Raw genomic sequence first — 26,612 nt, forward strand, 5'->3', positions numbered from 1 at the left:
CAAGAAAGTTACATTTTGAAACAGTACCATTATGTAATATTCCACATTTTATATGGTCCATGCTTCATTTTCACATATTATCCAATAATGGCCTTTATAGCAGTTTTTTTCCTATTCCGGGATCATGTGTTTGGTTTTGTTGTATGTCTCTTTAGCCCCCCTTGATCTGGAACAATCCTCTGCTTTTCTTTGTCCTCCATGACATTGATATTTTTGAAGACTACAGCACAGATAAGTTGCAGACAGCTTTGTATTCTTGGCCCAGGAACCAGCCAAAGAAAGTTTTTAAAAAATACTTATTGAAAAATTTGGGGGCTGGGTGCAGTGGCTCACGTCTGTAATCCCAGGAGTTTGGGAGGCTGAGATGGGTGGATCACCTGAGGTCAGGAGTTCAAGACCAGCCTGGCCAACATGGTGAAACCCCACTTCTACTAAAAATACAAAATTGGCCGGGCATGGTGGCGCCCGCTTATAATGCTAGCTACTTGGGAGACTGAAGCAGTAGAATCGCTTGAACCCAGGAGGAGGAGGTTGCAGTGAGCCCAGAGATCAAGCCACTGCACTCCAGCCTGGGAGCGAAACTCCATCTCAAAAAAAGAAAAAAAGAAAAATTTGGGGGAGAGTAACTTTCATTCAAAAGGTTCAATATTAGGGCTGGGCACCGTGGCTCACGCCTGTAATCCCACCCAGCACTTTGGGAGGCCAAGGCTGGCAGATCACCTGAGTTCAGGAGTTCAAGACCAGCCTGGCAAACATGGTGAAACTCCGTCTCTACTAAATGTACAAAAAACTAGCCAGGTGTGGTGGTGGGTGCCTGTAATCCCAGCTGCTTGGGAGGCTGAGGCAGGAGAATCGCTTGAACCTGGGAAGTGGAGGTGGCAGTGAGCCAAGACCGTGCCATTGCATTCTAGCCTGGGTGACTGAGCAAGACTGTCTCAAAAAAAAGTTCAATATAGGAAAGAAATACGGTTTTTAGAAAAAGAACACATACTTCGACTTACAGACTTAGATTTAAATCACAGTTCTGCCACTTAGGAGTAGTGTGGCTTTGGGCAAGTTACTTTATCTTCCTAACTCTCAATTTCCTCAGCTCTAAAAGGGTATGCATAAAACATTGGCGTGAAGAAATGAGAATAATATATGTAAACAGTTAGAGCAGCACATGATATATATGCAATGAATGGTAACTGACAATACTCGCTTTGGTATAACCTCACCTAAGTCATGTGAGGATGACTGCTCATGTCATGTTTGAGGGTTAAATACTTCTGTAGCCCTAGTCCACAGAACATGGAAACGGAGAAAAAGCCAGAGTGAGAACAAGGAAATCAATTAGTTGTCACATTCTTTCCTTGCATGTAAATAGCACCTAAGAATTCCTTGCATTTTATAAGTGCCTAAAAATCTTAACAAGGATATGGAGACCCCTCTAAGTGTTTGTCCCCATATTCAAGTTCTGCAGTATTTGATACTTTCCATTTGCTGTTCACTTTCCAAACTTAATAACTAGGTACGCAATGCTAATGTTCAAGGAATCATTTACCAAGGGACAGCTTAGTATTTGTCCATCAGTTGGCTTATTGACGTAACCTGTGTGCTGAATTCACTGGAATGTGGCATAGTCAAATCTGGCTCCTTCCACTACTGAGTTGGTGCAAGAAACACTTGGCAGCTATTAAAGTGCTATTCTTTGCAGTTATTTGGTATAATTTGCCACGGAAGTAAATTCCAGGAGGTAATATTCTTGCTAGGTTACACCCTGTTACCTCCTGACTTAAGGAGTTCATGCTAAGGGCAATGATCTCTATCTAACTCAAGGTGATTCTTTTGGCAGCCGGGAAGATTTCCAGAGGATTCCAGAACTTGCCATCAACCCATTGGGGGACCGGATCATCAATGCCTTCTTTCCAGAGGGGTGAGTCAGTACAGTTGTTGGACTTCCTTCCTGAGGCTATCACAACCTAAATTATTTGCTAATCTGGAATAATGATATTGGTTGTGCCATCTCAGACTGTGATACCCCCTGATTATATTGAGCATTTCTAATTTTGTCATTTCTAGAATATCTCTTCTGTTCTACCCTCCTGTGTGTTTTAAACTTCAAATAGGTATATGAGCCTATCTTCAAAATTCTTATGCTTATCATTGATGTAAAACTAGACTTTTAAAAAATGTTTATTTGGAAATAATTTCAAATTTACAAAAAAGTTGCAAAAGTTAAAAGTAATTCGGAGAATACTTGTATATCTATTGCCCTGATGCATCTACTGTTATATTAACATTTTGCCTCATTTGTGTGCTCTCTCTCTTAGTAGTAGCCAATAAAAATATAATGCAAGCCACATATGTAATTTTACATTTTCTAGTAACCACATTTAAAAAGTAAAAATAAGTTAACTTTGGTAATATATATTTTATTTAATATATTTAAAACATTATTTCAGTATATAATCAATATTAAAAATAACTGAGATCCTTTTTTCGTTTGTTTGTTTTGAGACAGAGTCTTGCTCGGTCACCCAGGCTGGAGTGCAGTGGTGCCATCTCGGCTCACTGCAACCTCCGCCTCCCAGGTTCAAGCGATTCTCCCACCTCAGCCTCCGAGGTAGCTGGGATTACAGCCACATGCCACCATACCTGGCTAATTTTTGTATTTTTTAGTAGAGACAGGGTTTCACCATGTTGGCCAGGCTGGTCTTGAGCTCCTGACCTCAGGTGATCCGCCTGCCTCAGCCTCCCAAAGTGCTGGGATTACTGGCATGCGCCACCATGCCCAGCCTACATTTTTTCATAATAAGTCTTTGAAATCCAGTGTGTAATTTACACTTGAACACATATCAAGTCAGACTGACCATGTTTCCAGTGCACATAACCAGATGTGACAAGTGACTGCAGTATTGAACAGCGCAGCTTGTACACCCGTGCTTACTCTACATACCCTCTCTTGCAGACACTTTTTCCCTCTCTTTCCCCTCTCTCTCTACCTACACACACTCTATGTGTGCGTGTATATACATACATACATGCCTACATGTACGTACATACATACACATATATACATGTATGTATATACACATACATATACTTATGTAATTTTTTTGTGTATGTGTGTTCACATAATTGTATTTCTGAACTATTTCAGGGTAAGTTGCATAGTTATGACCCTTTACCTCTGAAAGCACCAGTGTGTGTTTGCTAAGAATAGGGACATTCTTTTATATATCCATAGTATAGTTACCTACTTCAGCAAACTTAACATTGATACAATCCTCTTATCTAATCTATTACTCTGTTTTATTAACATATTATCTAGTTTATTCTAATTTATATTCATACTCCAATTTTGTCATCCAATAATCTGTTTTATAGCACTTCCCCGCCTCCGGTACAGGATCTAGTCTGGGTCACTTGTCACGTCTCTTTAGCCTCCTTTAATCTGGAACATTTCCCCAGCCTTTATTTTACTTTTGTGATATTGAATAAACATAGTTCTCATGACACACACTTTGTCAAGTAGATTGTTCTTAATGTGGGTTTTTCTAATATGAAACTAGTCTTTTGATATGCTTTACTACCTAATACACTGTCTTCACAGTAGTGAGTAAATATTTACTGATTTGATTAGGTACCTTTTCATCAATAAAGCTTACATATAAGCTTGTTTTAAGTAATTTCCTAAACAATCTATTCCTGGTTCATATGGATAGTCTATGACCCACAGGACTTCAGAATATTATATGGGTGCCAGTTTTTAATAATGAGACTGTCAATGAGGACACTATCAGATAAAATGCCTGGAGAGGAAATTTTAAAACTCTAAATTGAGAGCAAAGGAATTTGCTAGTTGAGAGGGTTGGACACTCAGTAAATGTGACTGAAAGTCAGAAGGGGAATTAGGTCGGGCAGTTAGTTCGTGTAAAGACGGGAATCAAATCATGTTGACTATGAGGAATCTTATGCCCTCTTTCATTTTTTCTTTTCTCTCTCCTTGAACTACCCTGTTTGTTTCAGGTGTGGTTTTTATGCTGAATTCTTCCTTTTTTCTACTTCCTCTTTTACCCCTGCAAAGCACTGAACCCTATCCAGAGATAACTTTCACAGCTATGCTTTGTATCCAAACCTTTTGCAATGAAAAGTAAACCCAGGAGAGTCACTTTGCCAACTTTTTTTCAGAATTCCTTAGTCACCATTGATTACTTGAAGAAGCAGCTTGTGGGAAGCTGTTTTGTAAGGCTAAACTACATTTGCTGTGACTGCAATATCACCTGTCATTCTGTCCACCAATCTACTGCTAAGGAAATGGGACAGAGTGCATATGAGGAAGTGGAGGGCTCCACTGGGCTGCACTGCTTAGCTCTTAGCAAACTGCGACTCTGCTTCTTGCTCTAATCAGATAGATATATTTGGCTTCTGGGTTTTTCTTTCTTCCCTAGGCATATGCACATGGGGGCGTTTTTTTTTTTTTTTTTTTTTAAATGAGATTTGAAAGTGGACCATGGTTATTTAATTCCCTTTTACCCAGAAACTTTATGCTGGCAATAATCATTAATGTGTTTTTTCTAGCATATGATTTAAACTTTACTCCACATTACTTGATTCCTCAGATCTGACATTTTTGACTAGATACTGGTCCATTAGCAGTATAGATACATTGAAGAACTAAAAGGTCATTCTTTTGTTTTGTTTTGTTTTTTGTTTTTTTGAGACGGAGTCTCCCTCTGTTGCCCAGGCTGGCATGCAGTGGCGTGATCTTGGCTTACTGCAACTTCTGCCTTTTGGGTTCAAGTGATTCTCCTGCCTCAGCGTCCCCAAGTAGCTGAGACTACAGGCTCACGCCACCACGCCCAGCTAAGGTTTTACCACGTTGGCCAGGCTGGTTTTGAACTCTTGACCTCAGGTGATCCGCCCACCCCAGCCTCCCAAAGTGCTGGGATTATGGGTGTAAGCCACTGCGCCCAGCCAAGGTCATTCTTTTGCGTACAGATGGCTCACAGGCTAGCCTTTGAACTCTGCCTTTAGAAGGGCTATGAACTGCGTGTCTATAGAGCACAGAAGGGACCCTACATACCTCAGCTATTCGGTGGGGCACAGAAAGACTGGGTTTTTTTTTTTTTTTTAGGTAACCACAGGAACCAGGCCATCTGCCTTAGATAAATAAATTATATTATGTCACATGGGGCATTCTTTTTTAATATTAAAGAACATTCTTCATTCAAGTTTTGAGAATTATTTCTTACAGGGTTATTGATTAGCCTGTGGCAGAATGAAAAGATTTTCTCCAAGCTTAAGTACCAAAAAGGCTTTATACACAAGAGGTCTTTCAAAACTTTTTTTTTTTTTTTTTTTTTTTTTTTGAGATGGAGTCTCCCTCTGTCACCCAGGCTGGAGTGCAGTGGTGCACTCTTGACTCATTGCAACCTCCATCTTTGGGGTTCAAGCGATTCTGGTTCCTCAGGCTCTCAAGTAGCTGGGATTACAGGCATGCACCACCAGGCCCAGCTAATTTTTGTATTTTTAGTAGAGATGGGGTTTCACCATGTTGGCCAGGCTGGTCTTGAACTCCTGACCTCAGGTGATCCACCCACCTTGGCCTCTCGAAGTGCTGGGATTATAGACGTAAGCCACTGTGCCTGGCCTAAAAGATTATTTAGAGAAAAATTATCCAATTATGACAGAATAATAAAATCATGATGTGTCCACAGAATTATGCATATGTTTTAAATGTTTCAAAGTATTTATACTGATTGGAGAAATGCTTAAAAGTTAAAAAAAGGCAGGATACTAATACAGTTATCTGAAAAGCATAGAAAAGTTACTAGAAGAAAATGCATTCATATATATATGGGGGAGTCTTGCACCATCACCTGGGCTGGAGTGCAGTGACGCAGTCTCGGCTCATGCAACCTCTGCCTCCTGTGTGTTCAAGTGATTCTCCCACCTCAGCCTCCCAAATAACTGGGAGTATAAGCGTGAGCCACCACGCCTGGCTGATTGATTGATTGATTGATTCATTCCTTCCTTCCTTCCTTCCTTTCCTCCCTCCCACCTTTCCTTCCTTTTCCTTTTCCTTCCTTTTCCTTTCCCTTTCCTTTCCTTTTCTTTTTTTTTGACATAGTCTTGCTCTGTCACCCAGGCTGGAGTGCAGTGGTTCAATCTAGGCTCACCGCAGCCTCCGCCTCCCAGTTTCAAGCGATTCTCCTGCCTCACCCTCCCGAGTAGCTGGGATTACAGGCGCCCACTACCACGTGCAGCTAATTTTTTTTGTATTTTTAGTAGAGACAGGGTTTTACCATGTTGGTCAGGCTGGTCTCAACTCCTGGCCTCAAGTGATCTGCCTGCCTCAGCCTCCCAAAGTATTAGGATGATGGGCATGAACCACCGTGCCCAGCCAGAGAATATATTTATATTAACTATGGTTGTAATTGGTAGAACTCGGATCACTATTTTTCTATCTACTTTTCTTTTTTCCACATTTTCAAATATATGTTTGCTTTTATAATTAAATAAACTTGGCTGGGCATGGTGACTCATGCCTCTAATCGCAGCACTTTGGGAGGCCGAGGTGAGCAGATCATGAGGTCAGGAGATTGAGACGATCCTGGCGAACACGGTGAAACCCTGTCTCTACCAAAAATAACAAAAAATTAGGCTGGGTGCAGTGGCTCACATCTGTAATCCCACCACTTTGGGAGGCTGAGGCAGGCGGATCACCTGAGGTCGGCAGTTCGAGACTAGCCTGACCAACGTGGAGAAACCCCGTCTCTACTAAAAATACAAAATTAGCCGAGCGTGGTGGCGCATGCCTGTAATCCTAGCTACTCCGGAGGCTGGGGCAGGAGAATCGCTTGAACCAGGGAGGCGGAGGTTGCAATGAACTGAGATCGCGCCATTGCATTCCAGCCTGGGCAACAAGAGCGAAACTCGTCTCAAAAAAAAAAAAAAAAAAAAGAATTAGCCGGGCGTGGTGGCGGGCGTCTTAGTCCCAGCCACTCAGGAGGCTAAGGCAGGAGAATTGCTTGAACCCAGGAGGCGGAGGTTGCAGTGAGCTGAGATAGTGCCACTGCATTCCAGCCTGGGCGACAGAGCAAGACTCTGTCTCAAAATAAATAAATAAATAAGAAAATTAAAAATTAAATAAACTGTATTTTAAAAGCGCTTTTCCATAATGTGCCTTAATTTTTAAATATCCCTTGGTGTACGTTACTGCAGGGGAGATGGGGGAGATGTGGGAGGTGGCTGAGGAGTCATTGGGCTGCCTGTGGCTCGCTGCAGAGTTCAAAGTAATGAGTTCAAGTTCTGGCTGTCTTGTATAGTGCTGGCACTACTCTACATTCATTTTTTGGAAAAGAGATGCAAGTAAATTCAATAGATAACTCTAGCCCTGGTAAGTCCTGTTACCTAAGTCTGGTTAAATCATTTATAAAGTGAGAGTAATAGCACCTGCCTTACAAGGTTGGGGTGAGGCTTAAATGATATGGTACTGTGAGTCCCAAAGTACCATGCATATGGAAAGAAACCTCATTAAATGAACTTTCAGGCTACTGTAGCCAAAGCTGTTGCCAGTATATTTAATTCATAAGAAATAATCACTGTGATTGACATGGTGTTGTGTTTGTTATATTTCACAATCAGAGAGGACCAGGTAAACTTCCGTGGATTCATGCGAACTTTGGCTCATTTCCGCCCCATTGAGGATAATGAAAAGAGCAAAGATGTGAATGGACCCGAACCACTCAACAGCCGAAGCAACAAACTGCACTGTAAGGAGCTAAAGTCTTCTGGCTTAAAATACTTGCTTTTCATTTCTTAAAAGTCATGTATTTACTCACTCATTATTTGAACAAGCATTTACAATAGCGTACTGGTTAAGACCTCAGACTCTGGAGCTAAACTGGCCAATATTAAATACTAGTCTACCCTTTTTTGGCCGTGTGACTTTGGGCAAGGTACTTAACCTCTTTGGGCTTCAGTTTTCTCTTCCGTAAAATAGGATACTAAGGGGTTCCAGATTGGACTGTTGTGAGGATTAAATGAGTTAATAAATGTCAAGTGCTTCAAACAGTGCCTGGCATATACTAGGTACTTAATAAATGTTACCTGGTATCATTATAATTCATTGAGCACCTACCGTGTGCCAGGCACTGTGTTAAGTGCTAGCATGGCAATAGTGAACAAGACCCAGGCCCCACCTTTAAGGAATAATGGCAATCCTCAGCTCATCTTAGAATTTAATAGATACTGGATGTGACTTAAGTAGTGGGGAACAGCTGGATATAGTGCAAGATTTAATTTTTATACCCATGTCTCATGCCTCTTTTCCTTTAATACTTGTTTGCTTTCCCTTCTGCCCTTATTGATTCATGTATAATATTGCCCGATCCCTTACAACACTTCTCCAGGAAATTGAAATTAAATTTCTCTTTTTATTCAATACAAGTTGAAATTGCAATTGTATTAAAACTGACTGAAGGCTGGGCGCAGTGGCTCATGCCTGTAATCCCAGCACTTTGGGAGGCCAAGGTAGGTAGATCACTTGATCCCAGGAGTTTGAGACAGCCTGGGCAACATGGTGAAACACTGTCTCTAATAAAAATACAAAAATTAGCCAGGTGTGGTGGCAGGCACCTGTGGTACCACGTACTTGGGAGGCTGAGGTGGGAGAATTGCTTGAGCCTGAGAGGTCGAGGCTGCAGTGAGCCATGATGGCACCACTGCACTTCAGCCCAGGTGACAGAAACTCTGTCTCAACAAAGAAAAGAAAACAAAACAAAATCTTCCAAATAGCACTAGTGGATTTGGGTGTTACTTGGTGTCTTAGGATGCCTTTAGCTGACTCAGCTGGCTTAAACAATAAGGAACTATATTAGCTCACTTTACAAGTCAGATTAGGCTGGCAGGAGGGTTGATTCTGTTTCAGGAACTAGGGATTTTTCTCTTTACTCTGCCATCCTCATAGTCTGTTTTATCCTAAGGTATTATGGTCACATGACAGCTCTCAGTTGTTAACAGGGCTTTTTTTTTTTCTTGTTCACATCTGGCAGTAGAGGAAGAGAGATATATATAGAGAGAGATCGAGACTGAAATTGAGCAACACTCCTCCCAAGCATGGAATGTAAGTCCTTCCCCTCACTTTGATAAGTCAGTTTAGGTCAGGAGAGTGCGAGTGCCGAGGAGATTAGGCTAATGAGATTCCCCTCCTGATGCTGTGGTTGGGGTTCTGCTAAGGAAGAAGGTTGGAATGCCACAGAAATGGCAAACTTCAGGATGAGACAGAATAATAACAAAGTGCTATGCAGGTTATGCTTGGTTTTATTTTGTTTTTGCTTAATTTCTTGAGATAAGGTCTCACTCTGTCACCCAGGCTGAGTGCAGTGGCATGATCACAGCTCACTATGGCCTTGACTTTCCTGGCTCAAGGGATCTTTTTGCCTCAGCCTCTCAAGTTGCTGGGACCATAGGCATGTGCACTACACCCAGCTAATTTTTTATTTTCTAATTTTTTGTAGGGACAGGGTCTCACTATGTTGCCCAGACTGGTCTTGAAATCTTGGACACAAGCAATCATCCCACCTTGGCCTCCCAAAGTGCTGGGATTACAGGCATGAGCCTCCATACCCAGCCTGTTTTTTTCATTACATACTTTAGTCTTGGCTGTTGGATTAACTTTTATAGGAAGCTAAAAATTAATTAGAATTCTGTTGCAGTCTATGTATAGGGATCACATTCATGTAATTAGACCAGTAAAACCGAAGCTATTCTAATGCCAAAGAAAAGACTAGAAGAGTCCGAGAAGTCCTCAATTTCTGTCTAAATGTGTTGCTTCTCTTTGAAGTTCCCACAGCGCTATATAAGCTGTATCATGGTTCCTCTTACTGTAGACTGAGAGCAATTGAATGTCATATACCTAGCAACACATTTGCCACTGAGACACATTTACCTTAGAGAAAGGGGATGTGGGCCAGGTGCGGTGGCTCACGCCTGTAATCCCAGCACTTTGGGAGGCTGAGGCAGGCGGATCACCTGAGGTCAGGAGTTTGAGACAAGTCTGGCCAACATAGTGAAACCCCATTTCTACAAAAATACAAAAAAAATTAGCCAGGCATAATGGCGGGTGCCTGTAATCCCAGCTACTCAGGAGGCTGAGGCGGGAGAATTGCTTGAACCCGGGAGGCAGAGGCTGCAGTGAGCCGAGATCATGCCATTGCACTCCAGCCTGGGTGATAGAGCGAGACTCTGTCTCAAAAAAAAAAAAAAAAAAATAGAGAAAGGGGATGTGTTACTTAGAAATGTGGGTTTACAGGCCAGGCATGATGGCTCACGCCTGTAATCCCAGAACTTTGGGAGGCCAAGGCGGGTGGATCACTTGAGATCAGGAGTTCAAGAAGAGCCTGGCCAACATGATGAAACCCCGTCTGTACTAAAAATACAAAAAATTAGCTGGGTTGGTGGTGGGCGCCTGTAATCCCAGTTACTCGGGAGGCTGAGACAGGAGAATAGTTTGAACCTGGGGGGCAGAGGTTGCAGTTAGCCGAGATTGCACCATTACTCTCCAGCCTGGGCAACAGAGCCAAACTCCATCTCAAAAAAAAAAAAAAGAAATGTGGGTTTACAGAGGAGTGGAACCAAATTTTATTATGGGTTATCCTTTGCATAGAATACTGTCTTCAGGAACTCTGAGAACACACTTTGTTCTATTTCTTTTCTAAGCCATGGTGAGAGAATTTTAATCACAATCAGCAAGGCTGAACTATGCCCATGTAGGCACAGGCCCAAGCACACATAGTGCCACTCTGCTCTTCTGTTTGTCTCCTGGAAGTGGTACCTTGTATAATGCTTTCCTCTTTGGATTGGTGAGGTTATAATAATGCTTTCTGTAGGCCAGGCACGGTGGCTCATGCCTGTAATCCCAGCACTTTGGGAGGCCAAGGCGGGTGGATTACCTGAGGTCAGGAGTTCGAGACCAGCCTGACCACCATGGTGAAACCATGTCTCTTCTAAAAATACAAAATTAGCCAGGCATGGTGGTGCATGCCTGTAATTCCAGCTACTCAGGAGGCTGAGGCAGGAGAATTGCTTGAACCTGGGAGGCGGATGTTACAGTGAGCCGAGATCACGCTATTGCACTCCAGACTGGGCAATAAGAGTGAAACTCCATCTCAAAGAATAATAATAATAATAGTGCTTTGTGTAAAAGGTACAACCCTATCTACAGGTGGATAGTGTTAAAAAAAAAAAAAAAAGTGAAAGGTATAATTCATCTTAGAATGCCCAGGGCATGGTAAGTAAGAGAGAATTCTAGAGGTCTACAGGTTTTCCTTCCCACATTCTAATTGTCTTCTTAAATGGTTTAAGTTTTTATAACACATAATGTGTGGAAAGTAAAGATTCTACATTAGAATATTTTTCTTTGGTGTTGAGGAGTATAGGCAGAGTAGAGCTTGGGAGAGTAGCCAGGAAGAAATAGCAGCATTATTCATAGAATCCAAAAGGTAGAAGCAATCCTAGTGTCCATCGACAGATCAATGGATAAATAAAATGTTGTGTACACATACAATGGAATATTAGTCTGTATTAAAAAAGAAAATTCTGAGGCCGGGAGTGGTGGCTCACACCTGTAATCCCAGCATTTTGGGAGGCTGAGGTGGGTGGATCACGAGATCAGAAGTTCGAGACCAGCCTGGCCAATGTGGTGAAATCCCATCTCTACTCAAAATACAAAAATTAGCCTGGCACGGTGGTGCATACCTGTAATCCCAGCTACTCAGGAGGCTGAGGCAGGAGAATTGCTTGAACCTGGGAGGTGGAGGTTGCAGTGAGCTGAGATCGCGCCACTGCACTCTAGCTTGGGCGACAAAGCAAGACTCCATCTCAAAAAAAAAAGGAAATTCTGGCACATGGTACAACATGGATGAATCTTGAAGACATTATGCTGAGTGAAATAAAGTGGATATAAAGGACAAATATTGTATGATTCCTCTTATGTGAGGTTTCCAGAGTGGTCAAATTTGTAGAGACAGAAAGTAGAACGGTGGTTGCCCAGGGCTGGGGCATGGTGGTGGTGATGGTAATGGAGTTATTGTTAAAAGGGTACATTTTCCGCTAGTGAAGATGCAGAAGTTATGGGGAGATGGATGGTGGTGATGCTTGCACAGCAGTGTGAAAGTACTTAATGCCACAGAACTGTACCTGTAGAAAAGGTTTAAATGATAAATTTTATGTATATTTTACCACAATAAAAAAAAAGAAGCAGCCGGGCATGGTGGCTCATTCCTGTAATCCCAGCACTTTGGGAGGCTGAGGCAGGAGGATTGCTTGAGCCCAGGTGTTCAAGACCAGCTGTCTGGGCTTGGTGGCTCATGCCTGTAATCCCAGGACTTTGGCAGGCTGAGGTGGGTAGATCACAAGGTCAAGAGATCGAGACCATCCTGGCCAACATGGTGAAACCCCATCTCTACTAAAAATACAAAAATTAGCTGGGCGTGGTGGCACATGCCTGTAATCCCACTACTTGGGAGGCTGAGGCAGGAGAATTGCTTGAACCCGGGAGGTGGAGGTTACAGTGAACCGAGATCATGCCACTGCACTCCAGCCTGGGCGACAGAGCAAGACTCCATCTCAAAAAAAAAAAAAAAAAACAGTTTAGGCCAGGCGCGGTGGCTCACGCCTGTAATCCCAGCACTTTGGGAGGCCAAGGCGGGCGGATCACGAGGTTAGAAGATCGAGACCATCCTGGCTAACATGGTGAAACCCCGTCTCTACTAAAAACACACACAAAAAATTAGCCGGGCGTGGTGGCGGGCGCCTGTAGTCCCAGCTACTCGGGAGGCTGAGGCAGGAGAATGGCGTGAACCCAGGAGGCGGAGCTTGCAGTGAGCTGAGATCGCGCCACTGCACTCCAGCCTGGGCAACAGAACAAGACTGTTTCTCAACAACAACAACAACAAAAACAATTTATCTAGACGAAGACCTTGCACCTTTCATCAGCCTGGGCAACATAGCAACATAGTGAGACCTTAACTCTACAAAAATTTTTAAAAATTAGCCAGGTGTGGTGTCTGTGGTCCCAACTATTCTGGAGGCTGAGGTGAGAGGATCTTTTGAGCCTGGGAGGTTGAGGCTGTAGTGAGTCATGATTGTGCTACTGCACTCCAGCCTGGGAGACAGAGCAGGACCCTGTCTGAAAAAAATAAAATCAGCCAAACAAATTAAACAGAGCTGAAAAAAAAAAAAAAAAAAAATATATATATATATATATGAAGTCTCTCCTAGCTACTTCCTTTCTCTGGAATTCTGATATATACCTTACAAGGAGTAAATTAGATTTTAAAATTACTTTTATGTCATCTTTTAGTGGACTCACCCTTTTATTTTGGAGGGGAGTGATATTTAAACCTATAGATATTAATCCATGTTCTTATGCCTTTGTGCCTAATAATAGCTCTGCCTGGAATGACCACCCCTTGTCACATTTCTGTTTGTCTTTCAAAGCCTTGTTCAAATGTTACCTCTCCTTGATATTTCCCCAGCTCCACCAGAAAGCCACATCTGCCATACGCTTTGTTCCCCCAGCATTTTGGATATGTTGTAGTGCTTAGGATGTATTTGAGAGTCGTGTATCTTGCTCTCTTCTACTAGATAGTGAGTTCCTAAGGACAGAGTCTAAATCTGTGGATCTTAATAGCTCTAGAGCAGTGGATTTGGGCCTTTTAGTATTTGCAGCACTCTATTTAAGACCCTCAATCTTAGTGGCATTCTTGAAGTGATTCAAAACCTAAAAACCACGCTAAATTCAGTTGTAGGACAAGACATTCACATCCTCAGGCTGGCGATTTGTCACGGCACCTATAAAATCACCCAGTGTTATCACCCTATTCTGTTGGTAGCCCTTTAGCAACATGGCAGAAATCTAATGATTTTGCTTTTCTGATTTCTATCTCATGGACCCAAGCAAAGTTCTCCTATATCCTAGTTACTAGAAGGCTTAAAGAGAAAGAAACATGATAAGGCCAGGAGACCATCCGAGCCATCATATTTATTTGAAACTCAATTTCTTTACCTCCAGGACTGCCAAGTGGTAGAGAATTACTTGAAATTTGAGACAACTTTGCCCAGGAGGCTGTATTCCCAAAGCGGTACTTTGTGTGGTCAGCTCTCATGGTGTCTGTGTGGTGCCTATTGTTGGTTTTCTTGGTTTTCCCTGAGTGGTACCTGGTAGATTTGATGTTTGTGTGAGGTGACCTAATTTACAGAACCACGTAAGGGGTGTTTTGGGGGGCTGTTTAACATTCTAGGTTAAGAAAAAGGACATTTGGCTTTCTTTGTATGCAGTTTTCTGATTTTTTGGAAGAGGGACCATACTTCTTCTAATCTAAGAACTCATCAATTCTCAATTCTTCAGTGTTACAACTTTTTAAAAGCCCTACAAGTGATGGCAATTGTTCTTGGAAAATCGATTAATTGGCTGTCAGTTTTCTGTCTAGTGTCTTATATATTTAGTTCCTTGAGAAGGGGCAACACACTACAGAATTTTGACTAACTTTGTGTTTTTCCCTTACAGTTGCTTTTCGACTATATGATTTGGATAAAGATGAAAAGATCTCCCGTGATGAGCTGTTACAGGTATGTGGAGAGCTCCTGGAGAACTTGTGCTTGGACTCTGCCTGCTTATTATTGTGGGCAGGAACTATTCTTTCCTTTAGTAAGCATTTATTTAATACCTGCTATGTGCAGAGTCCTGTCCTGGTTATAAGGCAAAGGAGATGACCTGGGAAAACTTGAAATGGCTCATTGTGTTTTCATAGACAGATGTCTCCACTATTTAAAAGCTAACTAGGCTGGGCATGGTGGCTCACGCCTGTAAACCCAGCATTTTGGGATGCTAAGGCAGGCAGATCACCTGAGGTCAGGAGTTCAAGGGCAGCCTGGCCAACATGGTAAAAACCCGTCTCTAGTAAAAATACAAAAATTAGCTGTTGGCCGGGCGCTTTGGCTCACGCCTGTAATCCTAGCACTTTAGGAGGCCGAGGCAGGTAGATCACGAGGTCAGGAGATCGAGACCATCCTGGCTAACACGGTGAAACCCTGTCTCTACTAAAAATACAAAAAATTAGCCGGGTGTGGTGGCGGGCGCCTGTAGTCCCAGCTACTCCAGAGGCTGAGGCAGGAGAATGGCATGAACCCGGGAGGCGGAGCTTGCAGTGAGCAGAGATCACGCCACTGTACTCCAGCCTGGGTGACAGAGCAAGACTCCGTCTCAAAAAAAGAAAAAAATTAGTCGTCCATGGTGGTGGGTGCCTGTAATCCCAGCTACTCGGGAGGCTGAGGCAGTAGAATCGCTTGAACCCAGGAGGTGGAGGTTGCAGTGAGCCAAGATCGCGCCACTGCATTCCAGCCTGAGCGACAAGAGCGAAACTCCATCTCAAAAAAAAAAAAATAAGTAAATAAATAAAAGCTAACTAAATGGCTTTTAGGTACTGTCTGAGATTTACATCAGATAATTCAGTTATTGCCAAATCAGATTATTGGCAGCCAGGTAATTCTGATGATACTTAGTTAAATGCTGTTATTTAGTCTGTCCTTAGGGTTGACTAAGAGTCAAGGAGCTGCTGCTGTGCTGGTGTGCCCTGAGCTAACTGCCACTGTTCTTTGTTGCTCCTAGGGATAATTCCCTGTTTTCCTACTAGCAGTGACTGGCATTTCATCCTAGGATGAAATTACTCAGGGCAGATTCAGGAGCAACCCAATGTATTCTTACATTTCTATGAGGAAAAACCAAAACAGTCTGCAGGTCAGTGTTAGTGTCCCTTGCTTTTGAGTTGGGAATTTCTTCAGCGAGAAGCGTTTATTTTCTTGAAAGTTGCTACATACGGGCTTCTGCGTTCTGAAGAAAAAAAGACAGTGGCAGTCACTCTATAGTTGTACGTGTTTATGCTCTGGCCCAGATCTGACCTCAGGTGATCCACCCGCCTTGGCCTCTCAAAGTGTTGGGATTACAGGCATGAGCCACCGCGCCAGGTCCATGTTTTCTTAATATGATTCTTGTGAAAGTCCTGGTTGAACTTTTGGAGATCATTATCTTGATTGTGAGGATGGTGCCATGGGTGGGTACATATGTTAAACCTTATCCAATTGTACATTTTATGTATTTATTTATTTATTTTGTATTTTTAGTAGAGACGGGGTTTCATCATATTGGCCAGGCTGGTCTCGAACTCCTAACCTCAAGTGATCCGCCCACCTCGGCCTCCCAAAGTGCTGGGAGTACAAGCATGAGCCATCATGCCTGGCCCCAGCTGTCCATTTTAAATATGTACAGCTTATTGTATATTATTTATAGTTCAATAAAGTTAGTTACTCTTCTCCCCAACTCATTTTATGAGGCTAGTGTAACTTTTGCCTGACAATTGTTTTTTTTTGTTTTGTTTTTTGAGACAGAGTCTCACTTTGTTGCCCGGGCTGGAGTGAATATCACCATCTCAGCTCACTGTACCCTCCGCCACCCAGGTTCAAGCGATTCTCGTGCCTCAGCCTCCTGAGTGACTGGGATTGCAGACATGCGCCACCACACCCGGCTAATTTTTGTGTTTTTAGTAGAGATGGGGTTTCGCCATGTTGACCAGGCTGGTCTCGAACTCTTGGGCTCAAGCAGTTCGCCCACCTCAGCCTCCCAAAGTGCTGGGATTACAGGCGTGAGCCACCGAACCAGGCCACACCTGTCAATCTTATAAAAGACAACGTAAGAAAAGAAAATTAGGAGCCAGGCACAGTGGCTCATGCCTGTAATCCCAGCACTTTCAGAGGCCGAGGCAAGTGGATCCCGAGGTTAGGAGATCGAGACCATCCTGGCTAACATGGTGAAACCCCGTCTCCCCCATCTCTACTAAAAATACGAAAAATTAGCCGGGCATGGTGGTGGACACCTGTAGTCCCAGTTACTCGGGAGGCTGAGGCAGGAGAATGGTGTGAACCCGGGAGGTGGAGCTTGCAGTGAGCTGACATCACGCTACTACACTCCAGCCTGGGCAACAGAGCGAGACCCCATCTCAAAAAAAAAAAAAAAAAAAAAAAAGAAAGAAAAGAAAAGAAAATTATAGCCCAATCTCTTTTACTCACATAGTTGTAAAAACCCTAAACAAAATATTAACACACTGAATCCAGCAATATAAAATACAATATATATATATTAAAGCCAAGGATGTATTATAGCCAAGGTGCAATTATACTAGAAATTCAAAGTTGGTTTAACATTAGAAAATCAACCAATATATTTCACCCACACCAACACTTTAAAGAAGAAAAATTGAGTGGTCTTTTCCATAGAAAAATGTAATTGATGAAATTCATCATCCATTCATTTTATTCTATTTACTTATTTATCTTTTTTTTTTTGAGACGGTGTTTCACTCTTGTCGCCCAGGCTGGAGAGCAGTGGCGCGATCTCAGCTCACTGTAACATCCACCTCCCAGGTTCAAGCGATTCTCCTGACTCAGCCTCCCATGTAGCTGGGATTATAGGCATGCGCCACCACACACAGCTAATTTTGTATTTTTAGTAGAGACTGGGTTTCACCATGTTGGTCAGGGTGGTGTCAATCTCCTGACTTCAGGTGATCCACCTGCCTCGACCTCCCAAAGTGTGTGAGCCAGCTTGCCTGGCCTCACCATCCATTCATGATTAAAAAAAAAAAAGAAGTCTTAGAAAATCAGAAGTAGAGGGAACCTTTCTTAAATCGATAAAGAATATATATATAAACCCTCACCAAACATTAAAAATAATAGTAGGCTGGGTGTGGTGTTTCACCCCTGTAATTCCAGCTACTGGGGAGGCTGAAGTAGGAGAATCGCTTGAAACCAGGAGGTGGAGGTTGCAGTGAGCTGAGATCATGCCACTGCTCTCCAGCCTGGGCGACGGAGCAAAACTCTGTCTTAATAATAATAATTCACTAATAAACTTCTTTTTTTTTTTTTTTTTTGAGACGGAGTCTTGCTGTGTTGCTCAGGCTGGAGTGCAGTGGCATGTTCTCAGCTCACTGCAACCTCCGCCTCCCGGGTTCAAGCGATTCTCCTGCCTCAGCCTCCCGAGTAGCTGGGACTATAGGCACCAGCCACCACGCCTGGCTAATTTTTGTATTTTTAGTAGAGACGGGGTTTCACCATATTGGCCAGGCTGGTCTTGAACTCCTGACCTTGTGATCAGCCCACCTTGGCCTCCCAAAGTGCTGGGATTACAGGCATGAGCCACCACGCCTGGCCTAATAAACTTTTGACTGGAACAATAAGTGGCAACATGGACAGGTAGAGGGAGCACTGAGCTGGGAATGGAGGCCTGGGCAGATAGCTCATGCCACTGGTTCCTGGGACCTGAGTCAAGCCACCTCTGGGCTGTTTCATGTCCTCATTAACAGATCGGATGAGATGACCTTTTTTTCTTTTTTGAGACAGTCTCGCTACATTTCCCAGGCTGGCTTGAACGCTTAGGCTCAAGTGATCCTCTGGCCTTAGCCTTCCAAATAGGTGGGTCCAGTAGCTGGGACTACATGCATATGTCACTGCACCTGGTGAAATGATGTTAAAGACACCACTACTTCTATCCCCACCCTCCGACTCACACTATAGATACCCGTACATAATCCAGTTTTCTAATTCTACAAATAAAACACCTCAGAAAAATTTGGTCTGTGATCTGAAGAAGCTGCTGTTTGAGGTTGGATTCATCTGCTTGGCGACACACAGGGAATATGGCAAATGGATTGTCTATTGATTATCTTTGCTAGCATTGTCTTTGTTTTTTTTTTTGTTTTTTTTTTGAGATGGAGTCTTGCTCTGTTGCCCAGGCTAGAGTGCAGTGGCGTGATCTCAGCTCACTGCAACCTCCACCTCCCGGGTTCAAGTGATTGTACTGCCACAGCCTCCTGAGTAGCTGGGATTATAGGTGCACACTACCACGTCCGGCTAATTTTTGTATTCTTAGTAGAGTTGGGTTTTACCATGTTGGTCAGGCTGGTCTCGAACTTCTAACCTCATCATCCACCTGCTCAGCCTCCCAAAGTCCTGGGATTACAGGCGTGAGCCACCACACCCGGCGCATTGTCTCTTTTTATTAATTCTTCTATTTGTGTACATTTGTACCTAAAATGTACAACTTCCAATTTTCTTTCTTTCTTTCTTTTTTTTTTTTTGGAGAAGGAGAGTCTTTCTTGTCGCCTAGGCTGGAATGCAGTGGCGTGATCTCAGCTCACTGCAACTTCCACCTTCTGGGTTCAAGCGATTCTGCCACAGCCTCCCAAGTAGCTGGGATTACAGGTGCCCTGCCACCATGCCTAGCTAATTTTTGTATTTGTAGTAGAGATGGGGTTTCACCATGTTGACTAGGCTGGTGTCGAACTCCTGATCTCAGATGATCTGCCTACCTCAGCCTCCCAAACTTTTGGGATTACAGGTGTGAGCCACCACCCCCAGCCAAAACTTCCAATTTTCAAGAATTGGTTTATTTAAAAAATAATCAGTTTGGATACAAATCAGTATTTCAGCTTTTTCTCTTTTTAGAAAATCATGTAATTTACTATTGATGGAATGGTTGATTGACTGATAGGGTCTCCCTCTGCTGCCTACTCTGGAGTGCAGCAACTATTCACAGGCATGATGATAGCACACTGCAGCCTTGAACTCCTGGGCTCAGTCCATCCTCCTGCCTCAGCCGCCTGAGTAGCTGGAACTATAGGCACGCACTACCACACCTGGCTTGTAATTTCGCTCTTGTTGCCCAGCCTGGAGTGCAATGGTGCGATTTCGGCTCACCACAACCTCTGCCTCCCAGGTTGAAGCGATTCTCATGCCTCAGCCTCCCGAGTAGCTGGGATTACAGGTATGCACCACCACGCCCAGCTAATTTTGTATTTTTAGTAGAGATGGGGTTTCTCCACCATGCGCGGCCCATGAAATCGATTTTTAAAAAGTAAATTACAGGCTGGGCGCAGTGGCTCACACCTGTAATCCCAGCACTTTGGGAGGCCGAGGCGGGCGGATCACCTGGTCAGGAGTTCGAGACCAGCCTGACCAACATGGCAAAATCCCGTCTCTACTAAAAATACAAAAATTAGCCAGGCATGCTGTTGGGCACCTGTAATCCCAAATACTCGAGAGGCTGAGGCAGGAGAATCGCCTGAACCTGGGAGGTGGAGGTTGCGGTAAGCCGAGATCGTGCCATTGCATTCCAGCCTGGGCGACAGAGTGAGACTCCATCTCAAAAAAAAAAAAAAAATCTATTTCATGAGATTGTAGAAGGAAGTAAAGGAGTGGAGGAAAGGAAGCCTATGAACCACTGTGCTAGAGGCCCTTTCCTTCCTGTGGAAAAGCTCAGTTCTTACCATCTGAAGACAGAGGTGGCTGACTGCAGTAATAATATAAGGAGTCAGAAAGGTACCCTGTCTCCCATTTCATATTGCCTAAGAACCAGCCTTTCCATATTGCCTGACAGTCAAATTGTTAAAGTTGCTTATTTTGTTTAAGGAAGCAATTTTCAAAGTATGTTCACACCCTAAAGATGTTAATAGAATTCCCAGGGGCCCAAGGATTGGTTAAGTTTAAGACAGATTTGGTGAAACAATGTTAAATTCTCTTACTCAATTCTTGCAGCCGTTTAATTGTGCTTGTTATTTTTCTCAGAAGGGGATTTAGCATTTAACTCTTCAAGGATTTTTATGTTTTCTTGGGCCATACTTTAGGAATAGTTGGCTTAATGCAGCAATTCAAAGAGAACTACATTTTGGGTGGGATTTCAGAAAGCCCCACCAAACTGATTTAAATCAATAAGGAACTAGTTAGGCTCACGCAACAAGAATGTTTGGCATAGATTGTCCAGGCTGGTACAGTACCTAACTGATGTCCAGGAACCAAGCTTATTCTGTGTTCTTTGCCCTGGCATCCATAGCTCATATTACTCACCTCATGGCTCCAGGGTGGCTGCAGTGCCACCAGACAGCATATCTGTATTCTGGGTAAGAAGAATGAGGAAGGGCAAAATGCAAAGGACTCTCCCTTAGTCCTTGTCTTCTTATCCAGTCGCCTAGATAAGTTCTGCTTACATCACTGCCTAGATGAGAAGATAAGGGTTTCTGCCTTTTAGCTGTTGTTTAGTCACATGATGGTAAAGATGGGGATACACTCTGAGATATGCAATGTTAGGCAATTTTGTAGTTGTAGGAACATCATAGAATGTACCTACATGAACCTAGATGGTATAGCCTACTACACACCTAGGCTATATGGTATAGCCTATTGTTCCTAGACTACAAACCCGTGCAGCACGTTACTGTTCTGACTACTATATGCAGTTGTAACATAATGGTAAGTATTTGTGTATCTAAACATATCTGTGGCTGGTCATGGTGGCTCACACCTATAATCTCAGCACTTTGGGAGGTGGCAGAGGGAGAATTGCTTGAGCCCAGGAGTTGAAGGACTGCCTGGGCAACACAGTGAGACCTCATTGCTACAAAAAATTTTGAAAAATTAGCCAAGTGGCTGGGCCCAGTGCCTCACACCTGTAATCTCAGCACTTTGGGAGGTGGAGGCAGGCAGATCATGAGGTCAGGAGTTCGAGACCAGCCTGGCCAACATGGCGAAACCCCATCTCTACTAAAAATACAAAAATTAGCTGGGTGTGGTGGCACATCCCTGTAATCCCAGCTACTCGGGAGGCTGAGGCAGGAGAATCGCTTGAACCCGGGAGGCAGAGGTTGCAGTGAGCCGAGATCATGCCATTGCACTCCAGCCTGGGCAACAAGAGTGAAACTCTGCCTCAGGAAAAAAAAAAAATTTAGGCGTGGTTGCACGCACCTGTAGTGTAGTACCAGTTCCTTGGGAGGCTGAGGTGAGAGGATCACTTGAGCTTGGGAGGTGAGGCTGCAGTGAGCCACATTTGCACTCCAGCACTCCAGCTTGGGCAACAGAGCGAGACCCTGTCTCAAAAAAAAACCCAAAAACAAATACATACATCTAAACATGGAAAAGGTACAGTAAAAATATGGTATTGCAATCTTTTTTAAAAAATTTTTTGGCCGGGTGCAGTGGCTCATGCCTGTAATCCCAGCACTTTGGGAGGCCGAGGTGGGCAGATCACAAGGTCAGGAGATCGAGACCATCCTGGCTAACACGGTGAAACCCCATCTCTACTAAAAATACAAAAAATTAGCCTAGCTGGGTGCAGTGGCAGGCGCCTGTAATCCTAGCTATGCGGGAGGCTGAGACAGGAGAATGGCGTGAACCCGGGAGGCGGAGCTTGCAGTGAGCTGAGATTGCGCCACTGCCCTCCAGCCTAGGCGACAGAGTGAGACTCCATCTCAAAAAAAAAAAAAAAAAAGGAAAAAAAATTTAACTTTTAGGTTCAAGGCTACATATGCAGGTTAGTTATGTAGGTAAACTCTTGTCATGGGGGTTTGATGTACAGATTATTTCGCCACCCGGGTACTAAGCCTAGTAAACCCAATAGTTATTTTTTCTGTTTCTCTCTCACCTCCTACTCCACCCTCTGGTAGGCCCCAGTGTCTGTTGTTCCCCTTTTTGTGTCCATGTGTTCCCATCAAAATACAGTATTACAATCTTATAGCACCACCATTATATATGCAGTTGGTCATTAACCAAAACATTATTATGCAGTGCATGACTGTATTTGAGGGCATCAAAGGAAAAGGAGGATGGTGATAGCTTTATTTTTAATCTTAGTAAAGAGTCCCTCTGATTCCCAAGGCCCTTGTAATTCCTGGCCCTTGGTCTTCCAGGTGCTACGCATGATGGTCGGAGTAAATATCTCAGATGAGCAGCTGGGCAGCATCGCAGACAGGACCATTCAGGAGGCTGATCAGGATGGGGACAGTGCCATATCTTTCACAGAATTTGTTAAGGTTGGTCACTTACCTCTTTGTTTGAAAAAGTTACGTTTTAGTGGCCGGGAGTGGTGGCTCACGCCTGTAATCCCAGCACTTTGGGAGGCCAAGGCAGGCAGATCACGAGGTTAGGAGTTCAAGACCAGCCTGGCTAACATGGTGAAACCCCATCTGTACTAAAAATACAAAAATTAGCCAGGCATGGTGGCACGTGCCTGTAATCCCAGCTACTTGGGAGGCTGAGACAGGAGAATCGCTTGAACCCAGGAGGCAGAGGTTGCAGTGAGCCGAGACCGCATCACTCTGGCAACAGAGTGAGACTCCCTCTCAAAAAAAAAAAAAAAGTTACATTTTACTGCACAGGAGGAAGGGGGGAAACATTACTCAGATAAGAGCTTGGGAGTGTTGTAACCTTCATAACCTTTGTAACTGTTACTGGTTTTCTCCCCCAGGTTTTGGAGAAGGTGGATGTAGAACAGAAAATGAGCATCCGATTTCTTCACTAAAGGAGACCAAACTGTTCCTTGCGGTCTAGTATTTAAGAACTGGAACTTGAAAGTCCTCCTTCCACCAACTCCACCTCCACCCCTCATTCCCCTTCTCCCAAAGTACTACTGCTGTTGCATGACAACCCCAAATATGTTCTGTCAACACAAACCTGCCTTTGGTGTATAAACAGGGCATTACAGAATGGTACACCCTATATATTTCTGTTCAGTATCCATTCACTAGTTCTTCATTTATAAATATCATCTTCCCCATTCTGCTGCTGAATGCCACACATCCATCCAGTCTGAGAAAGTGAGAGAGGCAATCATGCCGAGAACAAGCCAGCAAAGCTCTTTCACCAGATGTAGACTGTAGCCCTGCTGCCTTCCCTCCAGCGAGTCTGCCAGCATGCTTCTTCATCCTTTTTATATGTTCTTTGCTTCCTACTTCCCTGTCATCCAACATACTGTTCACTTACTCTGGCAGTCTTTCTGCTTTTCATTAAGCCTCAAAATCTCCTCTGTTCTACTTGACACCACAAGCTATGCCCTATATATGTATTTCTGACTTGGCAGGATAGTTCAGGCGTCTGGCAGTTTTTATTTACCTTCATTATTAAATGGGCCTCTGGGATGTTGCCTCTCCAGGAGCTTTTTGGTAACCAACACTTCTCTCAGAAGTATGAGACCATCCTCTGTACTCTGCTCTGTCATCAAAGGCTGCTGGGTGGAGATACCCTTTTTGAAAGGTGGCCTTGGTGAGAGGTATGGAGTCAAGTCTTCTAGGTTGCTTGCCCACATCACTCTACCTCTGGCCTCTGATTCTCAACTTTGTACTGATGTGGCTCCTCTTGTTAGTGCAATGTTGACTGTTCAAAAAACAGTAGTATGCTTACAGGTTTGCTTAGTTTGGGGACACCGTTACCACCAGAATGGCTGCTCTGACAATATGCCTAGGGACTTTCTCATGGGTTTTTTTAACAAGGAGGCTGGACACCCTATAAAGCCTCATGCATTCACACCTTTGTAGCATGGTTTATGCCTCAGTGTTACGTGCACTGGAATGTTTTCCACTTCACATTTCCAAGTAGAAAGATTAGTGTTACAGAAGTGCCTAATATCCCAGTCCAAATATATATATATATTTTTTTGAGACAGAGTCTTGCTCTGTCACCCAGGCTGGAGTGCAATGGTGTGATCACTTACTGCAACCTCAGCCTCCTGGGTTTAAGCGATTCTCCTGCCTCAGTCTCCCAAGTAGCTGGGATTACAGGTGCGCACCACCATGCCCGGCTAATTTTTTGTATTTTTAGTGGAGACAGGGTTTCACCATGTTGGCTAGGCTGGTCTCAAACTCCTGACCTCGTGATCCGCCCGCCTCAGCCTCCCAAAGTCCTGGGATTACAGGTGTGAGCCACCACGCCTGGCCCCAGTCCAAAATATTTAAAGATTGTTTGTTTCCTTAGTGTCTTGAAATTTTGCACAAAATTCTTTTTTTTTTGAGATGGAGTCTCACTCTGTCGCCCAGGCTGGAGTGCAGTGGCGTGATCTTGGCTCACTGCAACCTCTGCCTCCTGGGTTCAAGCAATTCTTCCACCTCAGCCTCCCAAGTAGCTGGGATTACAGACTTGTGCCACCATACCTGGGTAATTTTTGCATTTTTAGTAAAGAGGGAGTTTCACCATGTTGGCCAGGTTGGTCTTGAACTCCTGACCTCAGGTGATCCTCCTGCCTCGGACTCCCAACGTGCTGGGATTACAGGCATGAGCCACCGTGCTCAGCCACAAAATTCTTTATGAATTTTACACTTGGCAAATGTTAATGATGGAAGCCATAGTCTGCTCCAAATACATGTCCAAAGCATTGACTATTGTATCATTAGCTGCCTGGTTATATTAGCTCCCTGGCTCCTTGTTTAGACCACTGCTAATCCCATAAAAACAAGAGGTCTGGCACTAGTAGCACAACCTAAGGTGGCATTACAGGTCTTTGAGTGAGCCACAGCAACTTTTCTGCCAAGTCAGCTTAGTTTAGACTTAAGTGAATCAGGCTATTGCTATCCTAATGTATGTCTCTATGAGTGTATTTATCCACACATCTGCCCTTGGCTGACTTTCTGACTCATTGCTTGCTTCTTGTTTCCTTGCTTTGGAAAACTATTGAAGATGTGTGTAGGTAATTCTTTAGGAAGGAGATTGCTAAAAAATACCACTGCAAAGTGATGGAAAAGGGTAGAGAACAGGGGAGTAGCCAGGCTGGATGGCTCAAATATAAATGAATGAGGAATTCTTTATGAAGTATCAGTCAGACTTTATGATTAAGTGATGTAATATAGGAATTATGTAAAAGGGAAGAATGTCTGATACTGATCTATTAGAGAGGTACTTTAGAGGCTTCTTGATTGGCATAAAGTTCCTAAGGTTATAGCTTTTCCCCCCTTTTGGCTGTATAGCAAAGTGTTTTAATCCACGGTTGTGCCTTACTGTTCCATTAAAATTGTATCTTCGATCCATCAGTAAATACTTGTGGTTGAAACAAAATAACTTTTGTCTATTTTACGAGAATTTTATGTAACTTAGTCCCTTCAAGTTTGAAATCACAGTGTCTCCCTTACTCAAGTTTACGTCTGTACTGTCAGCTGCAGTCTACTCTGCTGCTGCCTGGACATATGAGGTGGAAACATTCATCGAGGGGCCAGCACTTTTGGCCTCAACACGGTTTTGTCAGCCGTGGCCACTTCACATTCATTCCAGCTAAGACACAATTTCTATTCTTGACTCCCTGACTCCTTAAATATAGAAAAAGCCTAAAAATCCAGTATATGTCCATTCCTTAAGTTGCCCACCTCCTCATTCATGTGCAGCCTCAGCGGTGACATACTCTGGTTTTACATGGCTTTTTCTTTTCGTTTCTTTTTTGAGATCAAGTCTCACTTTTGCCCAGGCTGGAGTGTAATGGCATGGTCTTGGCTCACTGCAACCTCCGCCTCCCAGGTTCAAGCAATTCTCCTGCCTCAGCCTCCTGAGTAGCTGGGATTACAGGCACGTGCCACCACACCTGGCTAATGTTTGTATTTTTGGTAGAGATGGGGGTTTCACCATGTTGGCCAGGCTGGTCTTGAACTCCTGACCTCAGCTGATCCACCCGCCTCAGCCTCCAAAAGTGCTGGGATTACAGCCGTGTGCCACCGCGCGAGGCCAGGAATCTGCATTTCTAAGAATCCACCCAGATGACAGTCCTC

General features: G+C 43.7%; 1 protein-coding gene across 1 annotated transcript in view; it reads left to right on the forward strand.

Annotated features, from left to right (window-relative positions):
- Window positions 1-25,911, forward strand: part of CHP1 (calcineurin like EF-hand protein 1) — a 51,064-nt gene extending 25,153 nt beyond the window's left edge. Inside the window, exons 3-7 of the mRNA XM_055278792.2 lie at window positions 1,835-1,915; window positions 7,633-7,760; window positions 14,558-14,619; window positions 22,779-22,901; window positions 23,336-25,911. Coding sequence (XP_055134767.1) covers window positions 1,835-1,915; window positions 7,633-7,760; window positions 14,558-14,619; window positions 22,779-22,901; window positions 23,336-23,389 — 448 coding nt within the window. The 3' untranslated portion in view covers window positions 23,390-25,911. The remainder of the gene's footprint in view (window positions 1-1,834; window positions 1,916-7,632; window positions 7,761-14,557; window positions 14,620-22,778; window positions 22,902-23,335) is intronic.
- The last annotated feature ends 701 nt before the right edge of the window (window positions 25,912-26,612 follow it).

Source organism: Symphalangus syndactylus, chromosome 5, assembly GCF_028878055.3.
Source record: "Symphalangus syndactylus isolate Jambi chromosome 5, NHGRI_mSymSyn1-v2.1_pri, whole genome shotgun sequence".
In the NCBI taxonomy this organism is placed as follows: Eukaryota; Metazoa; Chordata; class Mammalia; order Primates; family Hylobatidae; genus Symphalangus; species Symphalangus syndactylus.